Source organism: Triturus cristatus, chromosome 6, assembly GCF_964204655.1.
Source record: "Triturus cristatus chromosome 6, aTriCri1.1, whole genome shotgun sequence".
Lineage (NCBI taxonomy): Eukaryota > Metazoa > Chordata > Amphibia > Caudata > Salamandridae > Triturus > Triturus cristatus.
The window spans coordinates 1,064,394,816-1,064,416,706 of NC_140589.1; the positions used below are offsets into that span (position 1 = coordinate 1,064,394,816).

The 21,891-nt window shown below is 42.2% G+C and overlaps 1 protein-coding gene across 1 annotated transcript in view; it reads right to left on the reverse strand.

The window, feature by feature from the left end:
- Nucleotides 1-9,735: 9,735 nt before the first annotated feature.
- Nucleotides 9,736-21,891, reverse strand: part of LOC146820990 (N-acetylglucosamine transporter UNC93A-like) — a 38,997-nt gene continuing 26,841 nt past the window's right edge. The window contains exons 5-9 of the mRNA XM_085611900.1: nucleotides 16,650-16,772; nucleotides 14,985-15,196; nucleotides 13,302-13,437; nucleotides 11,934-12,065; nucleotides 9,736-11,189 (exon numbers count right to left, since the gene is read on the reverse strand). Of these exons, the coding sequence (XP_085468026.1) occupies nucleotides 10,924-11,189; nucleotides 11,934-12,065; nucleotides 13,302-13,437; nucleotides 14,985-15,196; nucleotides 16,650-16,772 (869 nt within the window). The 3' untranslated portion in view covers nucleotides 9,736-10,923. The remainder of the gene's footprint in view (nucleotides 11,190-11,933; nucleotides 12,066-13,301; nucleotides 13,438-14,984; nucleotides 15,197-16,649; nucleotides 16,773-21,891) is intronic.

The following is a 21,891-nucleotide window of genomic DNA, read 5'->3' on the forward strand; positions in this document are numbered from 1 at the left end:
TGGGAAGCTCTTGGCTTGGAAGACTCGCATTAATCAGAACAAGAATTTAATCAAGGAAATTGTTGACGTTGAATCAGGGGAGGTCTGGATGGAGAATTCTAAAATAGATTCAGCCTTTGAGTCCTTCTTCCAAGCTTTGTATACAGAGGACCAGGTAGTGTCGGACCCCCAGATAAAAGAGTATACCGATAGCATAACAATACCATCACTGACGGTTGAGCAAGCTTTAGGGCTAAATCAAAGCATTACTTTAGAAGAATTAGAGACCACCACGAAACGCCTAAAAAGAAGTAATGGAGCAGGGTTAGATGGTATTCCCAATGAGCTTTAAATTTCGCTTGCTGAGGAAATTGCTCCGGTTCTGGTGAGGCTGTTTAACGGTATTTTTTTGGATGGCCTCCCAATTCCTAAATAATGGGTTGAGGCTGCTATCAGCTTCATCTTGAAGCCCAGCAAAGATCCTAAAAAATGTGAGTCTTATAGGCCCATCTCCTTGCTGAATTGCGACTATAAAATATACCCACAAATTTTAGCTGGGAGATTAAATCACGTAATGGGCTCCCTGATTCAACCTGATCAGAAGGGGTTGTTAAGGGTGGTCAACTTCATGATTTAACTCATGAGTTGATCGGTGCTATTGATATTGCCTCCTTAGAAAAGCTACCTCTTACCATCTTGCGTTTGATGCAGCTAAAGCCTTTGACAGGGTGCACTGGCCTTTTTTACACCATAAGATTCACATTTATGGGCTATAGGACACATTCACTAGGGCTGTCACTAACATCTATAAAAAACCCACAGCGAGGATAGTGGTTAATGGGAATTTAACCAAGTCAATCGAATTGGAGCGGGGAACTAGACAAGGTTGTCCACTTTCCCCGTTACTCTTTGACTTGTATATCCAACCCTCAGTATATAGTATTAGGGCCAGTCAGATCTTCGCTCCGTTTGAATGAAATGAGTAGGTAATAAAACTAGCCCTTTATGCTGATGATTTGATGATTTTTACGAGGGAGAGTCCCAGTATCCTACCGAGTTTAGAGCAGTAGTTGATGGAGTTCGGGAAGGTTTCTGGTTATTTAATTAGCCCCCAGACAACTGAAATTATGTCCTGGAATTTGCACGCAAACATTCCATTGGTCAAACAACAAATTAGATACCTGGGTGTACAGATAATACATGACATTACTAGGTTAGCTCAGATAAATCTTGAATCAAAAATAAAAGAGGCAGGAACACTATTAAGATCTTGGAGTAGCCTTCCACTTTCCATATTGGGCCTTTCTAATTTGGTTAAAATGGCTATCCTGCCTAAATTCACTTTTATTTTTGATATGATCCCTTTATCCTTTAACTATAAATTTTTTAAATCAATACAGAGTGGCATATCTAGCTTTCTCTGGGCTAATAAAGTGGTGACGATCTCTTGGAGGAAATTGCGGAACACTAAGTTAGATGGGGGTATAGCAAGTTCTGATTGTCGTTTCTATTTCTGGGCCTTCCAATTAAAAAATTTAAGATCTCTCCTGTTTGATTCCTCTTGTTTTCCCCCCTTCCTTCAGGCTTTGTCCAGAAATGTACCTTTGGTTGGAGATGGGTTTCTTTTAAAGTTCGGCCATCCCAAATTTCAGGTCGGGAAAACTCTTAAGATCCCGTACTTCATTGCTGGCGCCCCTATTTGGAACTCTCCTGGTACGCCTTTGTGTCTTAAGGATAGTTTGTCAAACCCATTACTGGAAGAAGGCATTAAGAAATGGGGCCAATTGTTGCAAAACAATAAATTATTATCTTGGGACTACTTAAATAACATCTCAAACCAGAGGTTATCCAGATTCAAATTCTACTAACTGTCTAGTTGGGCTGCAAAGATCGGGACGGAAGGGGATGGGGATGATGAACATGAACATGAAAATGTCCTCTTGGGTCCGCTACACCAACGTAAAGAAGTTTCCAAATGGTACTGGTTGCTAACGAAAGGGGAGCCCTCTCCAACACCGATGGAGGAACCCTAGAGAAGAGACCTGCCTTCGATCGACATAGCAACTTTACGGCAAGTCTTGATGTGCACTTTATGGAGTATTGTTAAAGCTGCTCCCCTAAGAGGAAATCATTTGTTTACACCCCACAGGGCATACAGGACCCCCAAGAGATTGGCAAAGCTGGGAGGTGAAGGTGTAAAGCTCTGTTTGTGTGGTCGGTAAAATGTGGACGATCTGCATATGTTTCGGCAGTGTTCTCAGATTCAGGGCTTCTGGCACAATGTTGGTAAGACCTTGTCAGAGATTTTGGGCCAAGAAATTGAGGTAAGCCCGGTTTTGGTTATTTTTGGAGTTCTCTTAGAGGGGAGTACAAGTAGTAAGTTTTCTAAACTCCAATCCTCGCTGCTATTTATTTTAATCCTTCTGGTAAGGAGAAAAATTTCCTTAAAATGGGTTTCTCCTCAACCTCCAGTATTTTTTTATTGGGTTGCTTCTGTTAAAAGGGTATATAAGTTGGATCATTGCTGTTTTTCGAAAAAAAGAACTAGATTTTTGGTGGCCTGGGTTTACTGGCTTAGTAAGTTTGACAATTTATTATCTCAATAAACCACAATGATTATTAAATAAGTGAGATTATGGGAAGAAGGTCGAATTGGGGGAAGTGGATTTAAACTCAATCCTCCTCTAACTAATAGTCTTGCGGTTGGCCATTCTAGGAACCCAGGAGGTGACAAGGATACCGGTGAGACCGTGGCCTTCCTCTGAGGGAAGCAGGAAGGAGCCTATATCCGTTTAAGGACAATCTGCTTATTTATAAATGAGGACAAAAAAAATATAAAAAATAAAAAAAAGATGGAAGGCTGATTCGTTCAAAAATCCATCTTCCTGAAGTTACCATTTGATTTTACCAAAAGACTTCTGAAAATCAAAGCTGGTTACTCCAGTCAAGACCTTTTCTTAAGGAAGGGGTTTTGCTTACAAGAGGGAGTTCCCTTCAACTGCAGCTACAGGGGGCAAACAGCCCTTTCAAGGATGGGGTCGTGGCCAGGGGACTCCATATCCTGACAAATCCTGATCCCAAAATTATTCTTCCTCCTCCGGCTTTACAGCTCCTTCTAAGAAATGACTATCAAGGAAAACAACCAGTGGGGGGTCATGTGTCTTATTTCAAGGGCTTTTGGACTCAATTATGGACCATAGGGCAATCAGTCTGGTAGTAAAAGGGCATCATTTGAGTTCACAGATCTGCCTTCAGACCATTTTCAGTTTACCACACTTCCAAGTGATCGACAGAGAAAACTTGCTTTCTTGCTTGTGAAAAATGCCATTTGCCCGGTCTCACCCCTCTAGCAGAGCAAGGGGTATTACTCAATACTCTTTTTGATACAGAAGCCTTTAGGCGAGTCTTGCCCTGTGCCCAATCTCAAATGTCTCAGCAGCTTCAGTATGTTCAAGATGACCTCACTGCTGGGGATATTTCCACACCTCTCACAAGGAGATTACCTGGTGTCCTTGGACATGAAAGATGCTTACCTCCATCTTCACATTTTTACGCTTCATCAAAGGTTTCTGCAATTTGCTGTGGGCCAACAGCATTATCAGTTGCAGGTCCTTCTATTTGGGTTAACCATAGTCCTAAGAGATTTACAAACCTCTTAGCTCCGTTGCTGGGTATTTTACAATCTAAAGGTATCCAGGTTTTTCCCTACCTTGATGACTGGTTAATTGATTCTTCTTCAGAACTAGGGTTTTTCCATCAATTTTCGAGAATCCACAACTCATTCCGACTCACTCTTCAGCTCATCAGCGCCCCATTGGGCCATCATGTCTTGGCCCATTGGAATCCAGTATCTCAGAACTACAAAGCACAGATTCAGCTACGCCACAGGTAAGATTGGTTCTTCAGTGGTGTCTCTGTCTAAAGGAATCTTCACACAGGACACCAGTTAAGACAGTCCTCTCCAGTGGTCATTTCAACGGACGCCAGAAAGATAGGAAGGGTGGGAGTTCAGGGGTCCTCCACAGCCCAGTGCAGATGGATGTGTCAGAAGTCTCAATGTTGGTTCAGTTGGAGGGAATTGATGGCTGTCAGTGCAGCTCTGTGGTTCTTTCTCGCTCAGATCAGGCAGCAAATGGTTTGCATTCAATCGAGCAGTCAGGTGTTGGTAGCCTATGTTACCATCAGAGGGAATGATCCTTTCTATTTATCCTCTCTCCAGGGAGATATGTACTTGGAAAGAGTCCAATCTCCCTTCTCTGAAGGCAGTATTTCTTCCAGGTAAGGAGAACGGCCTGCCGATCACCTGAGCAGACTTTTTCCATCCTCGGTGTCCCTTTGTCTCTCTCATGCAATACTTCTGGAAATTTGTCGCTGATTTGGTTCTTCGCGGTTGGACCTATTTGGCACTAAGGAGAATGCTCTTCTTCCTCACTTTTGCTCTCGGATACTGGCCAGGGAGACATGGGCAATAAATGCGTTGTCTGTAAAATTGCCTCTGGCTCTTCTATACTGCTTCATCCTATTGCTCTGATACCTCAGGTTTTGTAGAAGATTCAGAAAGATCGGGCTCAGGTCCTTCTGGTGGTGCCAGGGTGGTCATGAAGGCTGTGGTTTCCAGTATTGATACAAATGTCAACAGTTTCTCCATAGGTGTTTCCTTTACAGCCATCCCTCTTTTGTCAGCCACAATCATCTCAGGAAGCTCTCAGACATTTGAATATGGATGCATTGGAGGCTGAACAGGAGCTCTTAATAATAAAAGGTTACTCTTCAGAGGTAGCAGAAGCTATTCAGCAATCAAGACGCCCATCTACTCGGATATCTCAGAATTGCCATTGGCATATTTTGAAAAACTGTGTCTTTCTAAGTGCTTACAAGCTAGGTTTTGTGATTCAATTAAGATTCTTGATTTTTTACAGGATGGGTTTAGCAGTCTCAATCATCAGAGAAGGGGTTGCCCCTTTAGCCTCATGTCTTTTACACCGATTTTTTTTTTATCCAGCCAGTTTTTGCGCATTCACCAATTCCACTATGGGATCTTCCTGTAGTTTAAACTCATCCTCCTTTTGATCCCCTTGGTTCAGTTGATCTCAAACTTTTGGCACTAAAGGTGTTGTTTTTGATTGCCATATGTTCTGGAAGGCAAGTGGGAGAGTTGTGGGCCTTGTTTTCAGTCTTCCCTTCCACTTGTTTTTTTTCTAGACAAGGTGGTTCTTTGTCCCAGTCTATCCTTTTTACCAAATGTTCTTTATACTTTTCACTGTTCTCAGGATATTGTCCTCCCAGTTTTCTTGCTGAGCCCTCCTCAGCTTGTGAAAAGGTTACTTTATACTTTAGACTTATGAAGTCTGTTATTTTCAGAGATTGGCTGCATTTCACAAATTCAATGCATTATTTGTCACTGATTACTAAATGAGGGCTCTTGTCCCTCCACATTGACCCAGTTTAGATAGATTAAATCCACTATTATTATGTGTTATGAGTTGACTCAGGTTCCTCTCTCTTCAGTTTTTAAGAGTAGGTCCATTAGGGGTTTCTTAGGATCATGGGCCACTAATATGGGAACATACTTGCAGGACTTTTTCTGTGCTGCCACAAGGCAATCTCCACATACGTTCCTTTCCCAATATTGATTTCAGTTGGGGGGGGGGGGCTTTTCTTCTTCTGTTAGGGATTGTGTATTGTCTGCGGTGTTAAACTTATCATTTGCATGTTTTGATCTTTGTGGAGATGTTATCCTGTATTAAATAATTAATTTGCATCCATCAAGTATTGGTGTGGCTGTTTGCTGCACAATCAATCTACAGCTGCTTGGGTGTTATCTCGCAGGTAATGACTATATTGGGGAAAATGGATAAGGAAGTAATGACCTGGCTACTTTCTGATAATTTTCATACCTCCTGGTCCAAATCTTCCCTGAAACAGTCATGTATTAGGGAGGTGGGATTTATTATATTATGGAGGTTTGGTTTTGTATGTAGCTTGTAAAATGGACCAGATGTGATATCAGTGATCATCCTTTTCTACTGACTACTGGGTAATAGCCATATTGGGAAGATTTTCGGGTCAGTTAAGGAACAGGTTCTGCAGAAAGGAGATGGAATCACACAGGTAAGGACTGTATCGGGAAAGACTCGAAGTGATGAAGATTACCCGTAAGTAACTGGGACATGTGTTTGATGACTGAAGAAACGTTCTGTCCCTATTACTGTTTGTTTTCCAAATGTGTTGTATAAAGTATTGCAATTTAATGACCCTTTGCTTTTGGAGCAGTACAATTTAGGCTCCACCTTTCTGTGACACAGAAATTAATGATATACTTATAACTGACATTATATTCACTGCGTGCCTTCACTTCATTAATGTGTGTGAAGCATGCATTAATGAAATGTAGTTATTATAGGGATTAGAAATGTATACACATAGACACTAATGTTAAATTTAAGATGTAAGCATGAATTCTTTATTCACTTTCTTATGCTTATACTTCAAGTTATGTGTTCATATGTAAAAATGTATTTATTTATTTACGTGTCTTATAGAGTGCCCAAATCACCCCCAAAAAGGGGTATCTCCACGCTATGGAAGTGCTATTAGGTCAGCATAGGGATACTGAAGAAGAGTTAACAAGTCGACGAGGGAATCTGGAAAAGTTTGGTTTTGAGAGACCGATGGAATTGCAAATAGTTAGTGCATTCACGAAGATGAAGAGGAAGTTGATTCCAGTATGAGGGGGCCAAGTGGTAAAAGGTTCCGACCCCCCCCGAGTGATTTCTTTATCCGAGGGACCACGAGAAGTGATTTAGTTCCGGATCGGAGTGTTCTAGAAGGCTGATACCATATAAGTCTGTCGCTGAGGTAGCTGGGAGCATAGCCGTTAAGTGCCTTATGTACCATACAGTAAATTTTAAAACAAATCCGCTTACGAACAGGCAGCCAATGTAGTCCCTGGAGTAGGGGCAAGGAAGCGGTTCTGGCTAGAGAGTTGGAGACCAATCGGGCGGCAGTATTTTGAACCACCTGGAGTCTGCTGAGTGATGCTTATTTGGCTGAGATTAGGAGGGCATTACAGTAGTCAAGGCGACTAACTACAAGAGCCTGTAGCAAGGTTTTCCTGACTGTCAAACTGAGGAAAGGAAAAACCTTCCTCAGGAGACTTAATATATAGAAACAAGAGCTCACGGTGGCTGTAACTTGCTCTTTCATAGGGAATTTCTGGTCTAAGTATACACCTAGATTTTTCACCACTGCTTTTGCAGTAGGAGCGGGCCTAAGTTGTTAGGCCACCAATCTGGGGACCAGAGTAAGGGTGCCTCTCTGAAGAGCATAATTTCCGTTTTACTGGCATTTAGCTGGAGAAAGTTGTTTCTCATCCATTTCGAAATTCAAGTTATACCTTCAGAGAAGGCCGACTGAGTATTGAAGGAATTTCTGTCAAATGCCATTAGGAGCTGGGTGTCATCCACATAAGAAACAGGAATGAAGCCCAGGTTCCTAAGAAGATATGAAAGAGGGGCCACATAAATGTTAAACAATGTGGGACTTAAGCAAGATCCCTGGGGTACGCCTTTGGTCAACTTTGCTGTGGGTGATTGGAAAGTGCCCAGATTAACAATTTAAGTGTGGTTATTTAGAAATGTTGACAGCCACTGGTAAGCTAGATTTTGGATACCAACATTTCTTAATCTAGATAATAAAATGGGATGGTATTTTGTGTCAAACCCTGCTGACAGATCTAGCAGCACTAACAGTACTGCCTGTCCATTATCTAGGAAATGTCTACGGTTATCTGTGACTGCAATTAATGCTGTCTCCGTACTGAATATGAGACGAAAACCAGACTAGGAAGGATCAAAGCCTCCTGTTGCTTCCATAAAGTCTGAAAGATGTTTGTTTACATATTTCTCCAGGAGTTTACTCAAGAAGGGTAGCAAAGAAATAGGGTGGTAATTAGATAGATCTTCCGGAGGTGCATTCGTTTTTTTCCTGATTGGAATTATTTGGGCAGCTTTCCATTAGGAAGGTAGTATGCCCATGGTCAGGGAGGTATTAAGGATAGGGCCGATCAGGGGAGGCAACTGCTTATGAAGCAACGAGGATACCTTAGTGGGTAGAGCATCCTGAGGTGAGCCAGATTTTACGGTTTTCATGAGGGATGCCACTATCTATTGTAAGTGGGGGAAAGAAATCCAAAGTATTGCAGAGTGAGGATGTGATGGATAAGAGGCAATATTGTTTTGCTGGGGGTCCTTATCTTTAGTGATGCTGGCATATATGCTCTCAATCTTCTGGGTAAATTGGCTAGCCAGTTTATCACAGAGGTCCTGTGATGGTGTTACTTCATTATGGCATGCCTTTGGGTTTGTGAAAGAGTTGAGAATACAATATAGAGCTCCTTGGAGGATTTTCCTGCCTGATTCAGTTGGGACCAGATATGAGTCCCTTTTTGCATTTATTCTTATAGTTGTATGTGTGAATGTATAACCATGCATTCAAAGTGCTAATTAAATGCTTATTTTAACTTAGCCTGACTACAGGCCTCAATAGAAATGTATTTTGCTTTCCCAACATGTTCTTTTTTTATTTGCACTTGTATTATCATGATTCTCATTAGCCAGAGAAAGGCTTATTGTTTGTAATAGACTGCTGATAGTCAGGCCCGGAGGGAACAACTTGGCAGAGAACATGGAAAATTAATGGTTGAAAGAGGACGTCTGTTCATCATGTGCCAGGATGGAAAGATGTTCAAGTTTGAGAACTGCAGTCCTAGTTCAATGCAATGGGAAACTGAAAAAATGTTGCATTTGCACTCGAGTAACAATTTGATTGGTCCCTGGTGTTGTAAAAGGAGATAAGGACGTTTCTGAATCTTCTGTTACTTTTAATATGGTGTTCTCACAGTTGGGAGACACAGAAATTCCCTTTAGACTTTGAGAGGGCTTTGCTTGCCTTATTCTTGCAAGCATGAAGTTTTATTCTAACTAAACATTAATTGAATTAGGGACCCTTGGTGGGTGATACTATATTTGCTCTATGTTTAGGAGAAAGAAGTGAAGTTTCTTTATGGAATACCTGTTTAATGTTATTTGTTTCTTTATTGTTGTGGCTATCACAATTCTGCATCTCATTCTATTGCTCCTCAACTTAATGAGATATTTTAGCTTATCTGCTGTATTGCTGTATTTTCTAAACTTATTATTGGTTTGCATATAAACTGGGTTCATTGGTAATCCAAAATAAAACCTTTTAATCATATTTGGTGATTCCTGGTCCTTATTTTGGAGTCACATTGGCTTCACAAGTTAGAAATGCACTGTTGATGTCTTCTCCCTTTCAGTCCTTCATGTCAACCAACAAAGGCCCATATGACCAAAGGGGAAAGATCTTTAACACCTTTGACTAAGAGATTGCGTTTTAAGGCCCAAGTCTCTTTTGCTGCAAACACTAGATGCACCCGCTCCCAAATTCACTTGTACAACTGAGCAACTGCAAAGGTTAAAATGCAATTTCTGTATATCTTAAACAATTACCTGAAGAGATGCAGGTTAACATCAACACAGAGAGGTCTGCCTCTGCATATGTTATAAATTGATAGAGGAATCATACCACCTGGGTCTCTGATTTCTAAAAACCTATCAATTTTTCAAATGACATTGTCTAAATGAAATCTAATAATTCCGAGATGGTGGACAGGTGGAATATAGAAACAATACTTTTTGTTCATATATGGTTTTAAATCATTGATCAACATTATTTGTAAAAAGGATTTATTTAATTAATCTTGGGCAATAAATACATAAACAAATATATACAAAAAACATTAGAGCAAAATAGGTAAATGCAAAGGCAACATGCTACACTCACTGGTATGTAAATACAAAATAGGTTACAGCTTCGATATATCTTTGATCTAGAAAGAAATGAAAACGTACCCAGTGACACTGGGCTAAGTTGGGAAACGTCACCCTTCAAGAACACAAGCAAAGTTGAACTTCACCCAAACCTATTTCGTGTGGTCAGATACCCTGCCCAAGACAGATGGGGCTATAGGCTCCAGAACTGTTTTCTCTACTGTCAGCTAATGGTGGCGCTAGCTCTGTGTTTCAGCACAGAAACACATGGCTGTTTCCCTTTGCATTTGCTAGAAGTTCCACCCCGAGCCTTCCAACGGCAGGGAGTGGAAGGAAGTACTTGGTTTGAATGTTGGGATCCCAAAGACATATGAAGAGATTGCTGTGCAGCACTCTCATGACCTTGAGCTGAAACATTACCAACGTCGTGCAAAGCTAATTTTCTGCTCTTTTTTGAAAGGTTTGTCAACTTTGAATGTGGTGAAGCTGACCAAGGTTTTGACAATATATACACGTAACACTCATTATTTTTAACCTTAAATATTAAACAGATACCTTGTGAGAACAAAAAACACAAATCTACAACAACAAAATTCCAACAATTAGATGTGGAGTAACTAAATAACAAGTTATCTGAGTTGCAGCAGTATTAGTGTTTTAAGCAGGTACCACTACAGAAAGAAAAGGACCACTAGGAAAATACAGTGGAGTCCCACCATGTGGGCAACATGGTCCTTCAAGTTACAAAGGCCAAGTGAAATCACGTGGCCACAGACCACATAACCTACACAATCCTGGATACCTTCTCAGATTTGCCATCCTTTTGATGTACTCCCTACCCCAAACCTATGCACTCTAGATACAAAGGATATATGTAAAGTGCTTTTTTGTGGCTGGTGTGCTTCATTATACATGATGCGGATGTCTGCACTATCTTGAGGGTTTGAGATATGCTTTGGTAGTACTGAAGTACGGACACACATACCTTGCGTTCCTTTTCAAAAATATAAATAAAGTCTCAAATAAGTTAATTGAAATATTAAGATAACGCAAAATAAATATATGGATAAATGTCTGTTTGTTGTGGCATTCATCATGTAGAAGGGATCTCAACTGTGGTAACTTGGTTTTGGTTGCTTTCGGCAGCAGCAATGATTGATGCTTTCTTCAATTCCAGGTACTCAACGATGCCATAGAGCAGCATTGCAAGCACCAGGACGCACAGGAGTATGTAGAGCTTCACAGCGACGCACAGGTAGGAGCCATATCCGAAGGCAGCAACGAAACCCACGGACTCCCAAAGGCAACAGTTTGAGAAGGCGGCTGCCTTGTTCTTTTCGAATAAGACTCCATAGAGCGCTAGAAAATAGGGAAATACACGTTATGAGAAGACGGTGTCCAAATAATTGCATTTTTAAAAATACAATGGGGCATATCAACAAGGGCTTTATCTCTGCTTTTTTGGCTTTAAAAGCCAAAAAAGCAGAGATGAAACTAGCACCCTATCAACAACAGGGTGCTAACATGCAAATTCGCATGTTAGCACCCTTTTACTCTACGCTTCCCCTTGCATCTCTAATGAGATGCAAAGGGGGCGTTCCAGAGTAAAATAATAGGAGAAATGTCGCTAAACGACATTTCTCCTATTATCAAGAATGTCGCTAACCCTGTTAGAGACAAAAAAAGCAGCGCTAACCGCGGTTAACGCTGCTTTTTTACATCTGGTATTTTTCTGACTTAGCCATGATATCCTATGGAAGGAGGATATCATGGCTAAATTTGTCTGTCCCTATCAACAAGCTAACGTGAGATTATCGCTGGCTTTCCAGCGATAATCTCATGTTAGCCACTTAGCACCAGGATTTTTATCGCTATTGAGATAAGCGTTGCTAATAGCACGCTATCTCAGCGATAAAAATCGGCGCTAGCCGGCGATAATTATCCTGGCGCTAAGTGCGCTCAGCGATAATTATCGCCGGTTGTTGTTGATATGCCCCAATATTTGTAATTTGTTCTTTTGGTATGCTGATAGAAAATATCTCCGTTTTTCTCTGCTGCATATACTCTGTTTAGGCAGCATAAAAAGACCTATTTGGGACTCACCACTTGTCCGAGCCTGCCAGACAGCATCAGCAACTCCCCAAAGGCCGGAAATCACAAAGAATACTGCAAACTGGTGCTTGTGAGGATTCCAGAGCAGCAGGGCAATAATGCAGCCGATTTGTACAGCTGCACCTGGAAACAGAAAAGGAACATAATTTATAAGCTTCTCTGAACAACAGTGTCCCTTTGTGTACAAAGTATTCGAAAACCAAATGTGTTCAACTCATTTGAAGCGAGAAAAACAACATCAAAGGTATGTTATTTAAAAATACAGCCAATAATACACAGAAGAGGAGGGCAGAGAAAGAGATCAAACGTGAAAAGATGTTATGCTTGCTCAAGTGAACGAAAGTAATGCAGAGAGGGGAAAGAGAGAAAAAGGGGAGACAAAGAGGTTCAGTGACGGAGAGAGAACCTGAAAGAGAAAGAGAGAGAGAAACCGAGAGTGAGAAAGAGAAAAATAGTGAACAAAAGCGAGAAAGAAAGCACAGAGAGGCGAGAAAGGAAGCGAAGAGGAAAGGAAGGGAGTTGAAGGGAGCAATAAGAGGCAAAGAAAGGGAGAGGGGAAAACTGAGTGAGATTGTGAAAGAGATCGGCGAGATATCTGATTATGTTTCATCACTGCTTCCTAAATTATTTGGTATCCTGTTTATCTTGGGTTTCTGTTCGCTTAGCGAGTGTTCCATGAGAGAAGCACCACTATTCACAGCCAACCATTGACCATTCCCTGTGAAATCACTACACAATGGACTGCGAACCCAGTTTAATTGTGTGCTATGATCCTCATCAGACCTCAACAAATAAAACACTCATAAATAACAAATTATTATTTGTAAAAAAGGAACACTGCGCCAAAAACAATGAAATAACACTAAGTATTTATGAATATTTATCTCAGACAATTACTTTACAAACTATTGTATTGTACTTTGTATTTTCAAAAATGCTAATAAAAAATATCAACACAAAAAAAGAAATAACACTAAACAGACATGCTTGAAGCCTTGTGCGTTCTACGGTCTTTGACACAGAATGCCATCCCGTTATTGCGTAGTGGTTGATGACACGATTAATAATATACTGACCGCTCGGTTAAAAGTGAAAAGGGCTCCGCTCCCTCCCACATTCCTCTATAAATATACCAAGCACGCTCTCTAGAACAAACCTGCCCGGCTGGGTCATAGCTCTCCTTGAAATAGTACATCATATGGCTCTGGGACGCGGCGTGGGGGCAGGCTCCTGGTAGAGTCTGGGCACAGCATGGTGTGAGAACTACTGAAGCTTATGAGCCCCTATACCTTCACATGAATGCCAGCTAACCTAGGCTAGTAATATCTGTTCAATGTTTACAGCTCAGGTCGCACTTACCCAAGACAAAGAGAAGGATCCTTCCTGTGTACCGGGAGATCTTTCCAACCAGCAGGCAGCAGATTGCGTTGGAGGCTCCAAAGCAGATCATCACATATCCCACAAACTTCAGCCCCAGGACACAGGTTACGTACGACTAAACGGAAAATAAACAAGCAGGTTAATACCCACGCAGATGTTAACATTGGTCAAATAATACTCTACTTAGGATGCAAAATGATTCTTCCTGGTACATACCACGATCTCTTCAAGCACATGCCTGATTTGAAAGCAATATGCAAGACTTTGACCTACATGCGTGGAGAAAGGTCACTGGCACTGGATCCATGATGCTGCTGCTAGGTGCAATGGGGGTTTGAGGGGCAGCCTAATGAAGGAAGGTCTGACACCCCCCGAATGGATTGTGAGGGGCACGTTGCATGTCGGGGGTCAGCCATTTTGTAAATGTTTGGGCTGTGTATATGTAACGCAATAGTAGCCCAAGGGTAGAAAGGTTAGCTAGTTGGGCTCCCAGCCACCATTAAAGGATTGTGACCTGGTGGCTGGGAGTGGAAAGTAGGAGTAGAAAATAGCCCCCCCACCTCCGGTCCCAAAATGTTTAATTGGATTTTATGGGGTATTGTTTTATGCAAGGTTTTTTCTGGGTTAGCTTTGATTGGGACAGGTGTACAAGGGGTTAATTTGTACTGTCGCTTGGAACAGGTGCTTGGAGGGGTTTGAAAAGTTGGCCAGGGTTGGCAGAAGTTTTTGGTTAGTGTTGGAAGTTGGGAACATGGGCAGGGAAAGGGTAGGCAGGTAGTTTAGGTTTTAGTTGTAGACATTTGGTTATTTACAGCTTCAGAAAGGCAGGTATAGGATGTTGGTTTAATAGAAGTGTATATTTTCACTGCAATACCATATAATGTTATATGTTAATGGCAGGGTGGGGGTATGTTGAGGGGATCATAGGGGCGGGGGCAGGTGCCAGTTATTGATGTATAGCGAGGTTTTAGTTTTGTAAGGCAGTTGCCAGGTATGATATTGTAATGTGCAACTGTTTCAATAAAGCGGCCTTTTTCACACACAAAATGGTTTCTGATCTGGTCTGCCCTCCTCTCTCCCAAAACCGGTGAGAGAGGGTGGAAGTTTGTTCATGCTATTTCTGTGCAGCGCGATCGTGTTCACAGCATTGCATCGTGAAGCACATGCAGCACAACCGTTTAAAGTGTCCTGGCGTTTGGCCTGATTCTCACATATTTTTGTGTTCCTAGCTTATCATAAATGTCACAAAAATCTTTTGCGAGGGTGCATTTCCAATCCTTCATTCCAGAATTCGGACTGGCAGAATTTTACTCTACACCCATGTTGAATATTGATGTATCCTGGCCCCATTATCCGCTAGAAATATTTATTTGTGTCTGTAACGTTTTATTCCCAGAATACAACTATGGTGTTAAAAACATATTCGGTAATATTGGTTAGTTATATTTGATGGGCAACGTGTAATGCATTCAAAAACTGTGATGCATGTATAAAGCGCAGCCTGTTAGCAGAACTTAAGAGCCAAAGAGTAACACGTCTTAATTATACGGTGCTATTTTAGCACCTCAGAATTATGCCTGAGTGAATCTCGCAATTAGTCTTCAAATAGAGACACTGCTTAAAAACGGAGGCTAATGCCACTCCACATATACTGACACTGACCTTTGTGTAGTCACTGGCGAGGAACCCCTGCTCGAGCCCACTGAACATTGTGAGCGGGATGAGGAGCCACTGGCGCTTGTCCCCAAGCTGTCTGAAGGTAGATAGGAAGGCTGAGAAGAAGGACTGCGTGTTCTCTTCCATTTCCTGTCCTTCTTTGTTATTGACTTGATCCAAAAAGATGATGATGAGTGTGACACCCAGAACTCCGCACCCTGTGAGAGAAGCAGACACAGTGAGGCCAGGCTGAGGGCGTGAAACCGCTGACGCTCGAGTGCTACGGGAGGCATTTCTCACCCCAAGGCAGAGTAACACATCAGGAACATTCTTGGTGGACTGTTTCTGCTCCAACCTCTGGCCGGCACCACAATCTCAACAAGATCAACAAAGGAAATGTTCCTTTTTGGAGGGGACGCTACTTTGTTTCAGCCCCATCATAAACTACGCATACAAGCAGGCTTTCAGAGACAGGCATAGTTCCATTATAGGCACAAGACCCCACCCACACCGCAGCAGAATAGGCATGCATGAATAAATACACAACACAACTTTTGTTTGGAGAAAATTTTGCTGCAGGTTTATTCCATACAAAAGTATGCAAATACGGTGGGTTATTTTACGGGTGATCCAAGGCAGGCAGCTGTACCAACCTATGCTGCCCTGCCTGCCTGATGAGCCAAGCACTGTGGAAAACCCAATCAGCGCTACCCTTATAGGGGTGATCCCCTTACTGGATCACGTGACACCTTGGTCCCTTATTACTCACGCCCCTTTCAGGGAAGAGCGTAGCAAGGCAAGCCCCCGGTTGTTCAGGCCCACAACAGCCCGAAGGACTAACGGGGCGCCGACGTCATTGAGTGTATTTATTGCTGCCAACCTGTTCAATCCCAACCAATACCTCACATGTGAAATATACCTTTTACACATTAAAACAATGATGACTAATATCCCCAAACATTCCAAGCTTGGAAAATTGAGTCTTCCATACTCTCATCTCCTGTCTATGTTTCTTAGGCTCATATTAGGCCACGGTTTTTGTCCCAATGACTTGAGGTGTCCTCAATTTAATTTTCAGATACACTTTATACTTCCTCAACCATCTAACTTCAATATTGATCTCTCTTATTCGGCCCATGTAGCAACACTAGCCATAAAATGGATGTAGTTCATTCCTCATCTCAGTCTTAGGATGTCCAGAGGTATCAAACCTCGGATTATTTTACTAACTTTTTATCTGAATCTCAGACAAACACTATATATACTAAATATAATACATATTTATACATATACACACAAATATATACACACTTGTGTGTGTATATATATTTTTTTCTTTTCTTGTTTTTGAAATCCATATTTACTTTATAACAGCACTGTTGTCCTTCTGAATGTTATGCTTAATTTTTACCACTCTAAAGTCTGTACTACATAATGTTTGTTCTTGGTTGAAACGAATTCCCATATGATTTTCATGATTTACTATTTTTAACGTGCCTATTGACTAAATATTTGTTATTCGTTCAATAAAGCATTTTGGAACACAAAAAACAGTCATGGCATTTATGTTAATGTACACACACACACACGCACGCGCGTCATGGCTTTATAAATGTATCTTTATTTGTGCACACACACATATTTAAAATGGCCCCTGGCCTCTAAACCTACCAGTGTATGAGCCCAACAGAGTGTAGATGACAGTGTTCGACGGATGATGGGATTTTATGTCTTCCGAGCCTGGACAGTCATTTGCGCCACAGTGAGTACCATTCAAAAAATGGAGTCTTGGACCTGGAAAGCGACGGGCACACACTTCTTAGAATACATATTCATATGAAACGGCTTATCTAGAAGTCAGATGTTAGTGCGCTTTTTGAGACTATCATTCCTAACTTGTACATCGTAATCCTCAAACAGAGTATGGTCAACGTTGTCTCTGGATGATTAGCAACAAAACCGGACTATGCAAATAGCTTCTTGTGGCTTGAAACACAAAAAATCTCTTAAAAAGAATAAGTTCCGTCATTGACTTGAGTAGATGAAAAATGAGTTTGAGTTGGTATGTGGTATGGAAAATGGTGCATAAACAAAACTCAGTAGGACATTACACTCTTAATGAATGGAAGAAGGAGCTCTATATATGAAGGTGGTGCATTCCAGAAGGGAGAAGCCTTTGCCACGCAGCCTTTCCCACACATACATGCTTTACCTACCAGGAGCCGAATTGTGCCCCGTATTAGGGGGAATGCTCTGCCCCCAGGGCAGCCGCAAATTCGTGCTGCCCTGGAGGCAGCGCATTCACGTGAAATAGGGAGCGCCTACTTTGAACCCACTCTGTGTTTCACTGTGCAGGCGGCAACACACCTGCACTTTTAAAGGGGATAAGAGATCCCCTTGAAGGCGAGTGCAGTCAGTGACTGCACCCCCACACAAGGGGAAATCTGGGTGGTGCATAGGACCCCCTTTCCCCCCTCCAGAGGGCTGCCATCAGGGGGCGCACTGACAGTGTGCCAACTCTTAGATGGCGCACTTTCAGTGAGCCTCCTGAAGACTTCTTTGCCTCTGCGCCTGATTGGTATTACGGCACGGGCGCAGAAAGAAAGGGATTCCTTCATTTGCATGGGGCACTACCCCATGCAAATGAGGGAACGTCCCCTTGAAGATAGCGATGGTGCTTTAGGAACTATTGGTATTACAGAACAAGCCACACAAGCGTCTGCAACCCCTTCTGTAATACCAAAGTGCCCCAGGGGCGTGCAAACGCCCATTGCACCCCCAGGGCTCTTTATGTAATGCGGCCCCTGGTGTAATCTGTTCAGTAGTTGCTGAGCAATTAAAGCCCAAATTAAATATGTATTTCACGCCGTAGAGGATCTGCAGGGCCGGCAGTTCCCATGGTAAGTTCTGATTGGCTGCTACCACATCAACAAAGATGTGGCAGCAATCATTTTAGGACTCAGTACCGAATCTTAAGAATAAGGTTAAAAAAAGATATAAGGGGGCCAGGCAGAGGGACACCTTGACCACCTAGGCCTAAAATTATAGTTTAAAAAAAATTGCAGTGAATTCACACAGAATCGACAAATCAGTGGCAAAATAAAAAAAGCACAGGCTTCTGCCCTATTAACAAAATAAAAAACTGTGTGGGCCAGAGCCCGGCGGGTGTCACAAAATACTGTTTTAGGAGAGAAAGACGCTTAGCCCCGCTTACCGAGCCTCGAGGCGAGCAGAATGTCATTAATAAGGGGAGTGTGGCAGGGTCAGATTGCGACCAAAAATAGGCCCGGGCATCCCCAAAAGAGTGGCCCACATTAGAGAAGTGCAACTTAAAAAAAACATTGATTGGCTAGTATCAGGAGGCTAATTTTGGGAGAAATGTGTGGTACATTAATGATTTTAAAGCTTGTAGGGTCAATTGCATTGGTAAAGACTGTAAACACTGTAGCTGTGAAAACTGAACACTTATTCCAGTCTCAATGCCTTGTAAAATGTTGCAAGAGTCTCTCTCTCAATCAAGTAGATCCTCAACCCTGATTATAACATTAATGAAAAATGTAGTACAAAGCTAAGGGGCAAAAGAGATTATATCAGGATCCCGGTGAAAATAACCTACAATGACAAAAGAAAGAGAAAAAGCGTCTCTGAAATTCTTCCTCTTGATGGTTCACAACCTGTCATTTTCAGTGGTGGCCACTTGTTTCTGCCCCCTTTTTTTTAATAATACCTGTAATTAATAAAAAACAATTATTCACTAGTATAATAACAAATATGCCCAACCTTGCTGCCACCTGAGGCAGTAAATAAGTCTGATGACTGGCAAAGGCATACAGAGGCACCTGCAACTGACATCAGCGGGATTGACCAGGACTAGCAAAGTCTTTGCTTTAGCCTCTGGTTCCTGCCAGGCCTTAAGACCGCCCCTTTAGTGACATTCGTAGTGTCACTGGTACAGGTAGCTCTGTAGGCTTTTGATGTAATTTTTACTGTGCCCAGGGCTACTCATCAGTCATGCTGTCTGCTCTTTCTCTCCCATCTCTTCATGGGGGAGAGGGGTTGGCAAGAACCTCACTCACTGCACCCTACCTTATGACAAGATGAGGTGAAAAGGCAAGAAACTGACAGCTGGAACCCATGCATCACTGCGCAGACTCCAAGTTTGTGCTTCAGCTCCCGAGGCTGGCAGAAGCTGTGTACCTGCCCTGAGAGTCTGCCAGTACCATCAGCCGAAGAACAACATGTCAGCTATCTGAAGGGTAAGTATAATAAAACCCTGTGAAATGTCGTGTAAGAGTGTGTGTGTATGTGTGTGTATGAGTGGTAGTGTAACTAAGTGAGACTGAGTGAGTCAGAGGGAGTGGGAATAAGTGAGACTAAGTTAGAATTAGAGTAAGTAAAACTGAGTGCAAATGAGTGTGAGCTAGAGAGAATGAGTGGGTGAGAATGAAGATGAGTGAATGAGATAATCCTTGGTATATGATGTACCCGGACAAAATGCAGGCATATAAACTGTAATTCTGGGCATATGGGACACCTGTGTCAACATGCTGGTGTTGACACATTGGGCATAATTCGTGGTACAAGGGGAACCTATGGCAAAATGCAAGCACTGTCGTATTAGAGGTAATTCTTGGCATATTGGATGGGACACCCATGGCAAAATGCTTGTGCTTGCACAATATAGGTAATCAGCTTACTATGGGGTGTCCTTGGTAAAATGCTGGCACTGGCATTAGGGAGGACAACCATGGCATATAGGGCGAGGGACGCAGGCAACACAACAAAATTCTGACCTTGACATGCTATTGGTAATGGGTCACCCATCATGTGTCTATATATATATATATATATATATATATATTTCCTGGGCAGTAAAAACAATTGAATTACATTCACCCTGGAGTGCGAGTCCTTCTTTCCTATCCAAGTGAGGAGCTCAGAGAACGGGATATTTCGCAAATACTCAGCCGGGATCTGACACCCGGGACTCGCCACCGACACCGAGTGGAGAGGAGCCGGTCTTTGGTCGGAGACTATATATATATATATATATATATATATATATATATATATATATATATATATGTATATATATATATATATACACACAAATACATACATACATAGAGTGCCCATGGCATTTGGGACCTAACCAAAGTGCTAGCAGCAGCACATGAAGGTAATTGTTAACATACAGGGGCACCCACATTTTGAATTAAATGGGGTTAACTCTTGGGAGTGTCTGTCTTCATTGACTTGGCATGCCTTTAAAGTACTTCAGTACGTAATAAGTGCATTTTGGGAGACAGTTGATTTTGAGCAAGTTTATATGAAAATTCTGCTCTAAAATACAATATTTTACCCCGATTTTTAAAAATAAATGTAGGGAGAGACACCCCATGGAGCCTTCCTAGAAGTTGAGCGTGCTCCCTTTGCTTTCTCACTGGAAATCAGAACAAGTATACACCACTCCACTTTCAATACAGCTTTTTGACTTCAACCGTTTATGTAAGGGTCAGGCATAATAAAAAAAAAAAATTCATTTCTTTTACAGCAGTATGTGCCAGTGTAGGGTGTAATAGCGATTACGCAGGAAGAGAAATATATGTCTGCTCCCACCTGGCATGAGCATTTTTTAAACTTCTGTCTAGTGGAGACAGATATGCCTTCCCTGAGCACAGGAATGCGGGCAGAGGAGACAAATCTGCTTCCACTTGGTGGAAAATTAAAAATTGCTCCCACCAGGTGGTTGCAGTCTTTTGTTTCCCTGCCCCTGCTTTTACCGGCAGAGAAACGCACATTGTAACTGTCTGGCAGAAGCATGCAAAAACAACCTCCCACTTGGCGTGGAGCAATGCTGGCTTTTGTAAAACCCAGGATGGGGTCTGTGGGGCCACTATTCGCTCAAGGAGGGGGCCTTGCGCCCATTCCTCTTCCCCTTAAAGGCCCATGGGATGTGGTGCCTGGGCCCCTTGTGGCTCAGGGAGGGGAGCCATGCATCCCCCTCCCTTTACAAATATCTCTTGGCCCTGAGGGATGAGGTCCAATGGTCCACTATTGGCTCGGGGTACAGTGATGTGCTCCCCACTTCTCATAATTTTTTTTAAAAAGAACCAGGGGATGGGATCCCCAGGGTCCGAAGAAGCCAGAGGAGGGACGCTGCATGCCCCCTCCCATTTAAAAAATAAAAGGCTTTGGGGATGGGGTTCTGGGGCCCAAAGTGGCCTGGGGAGGTGAGCTGCACCAGTGTGTTGGATGCAGGGTCTGGCCACAGGCCCTGCGGCCATCAACAAGCTGTGAAAGCCATAGGGTTGTTTGGCTGACCACAGGGTCTGCTGTCAGCAGGGGGGGGGGGTGAGCTTGCAGCTATGATCACATTAGAAGAAGGAGAATATATTACCATGATCACGCAGAGCTTACATGGATTGAAATACTATACATTTTAATTTAGTAGACAAGAAAAACGTATCCACAATTCACAGATAACAGAGTCGCTACATAAAGTATCACGAAATCACTTGTATCAAGTGTCAGGCCTTAATGACCTGACTTTGCCCTGCACCTGTGAGCAGAAGCATTCAAATCATGTCAGCTCTCACACGGCATATTGTCAAGATTGAAATCGTTTTTGCGATCACAGGAGTACATATTGCTCATTTTAAGTTTATCATGCCACTATTTTTTATGATTTGATATTACTCAAGCATCACACCAATGGGCAACATATTAGCATATATATATATATATATATATATATATATATATATATATATATATATATATATATATATATATATATTATCTACTGGCGGTCGCCAGTAGATAGTTATAGTTAGGACCATGTTTCCATAGGAAATCCGCAACATTCTATTTGGAATAACTTTGGCGCCGGTCGACGAATCCTCGCAAAATT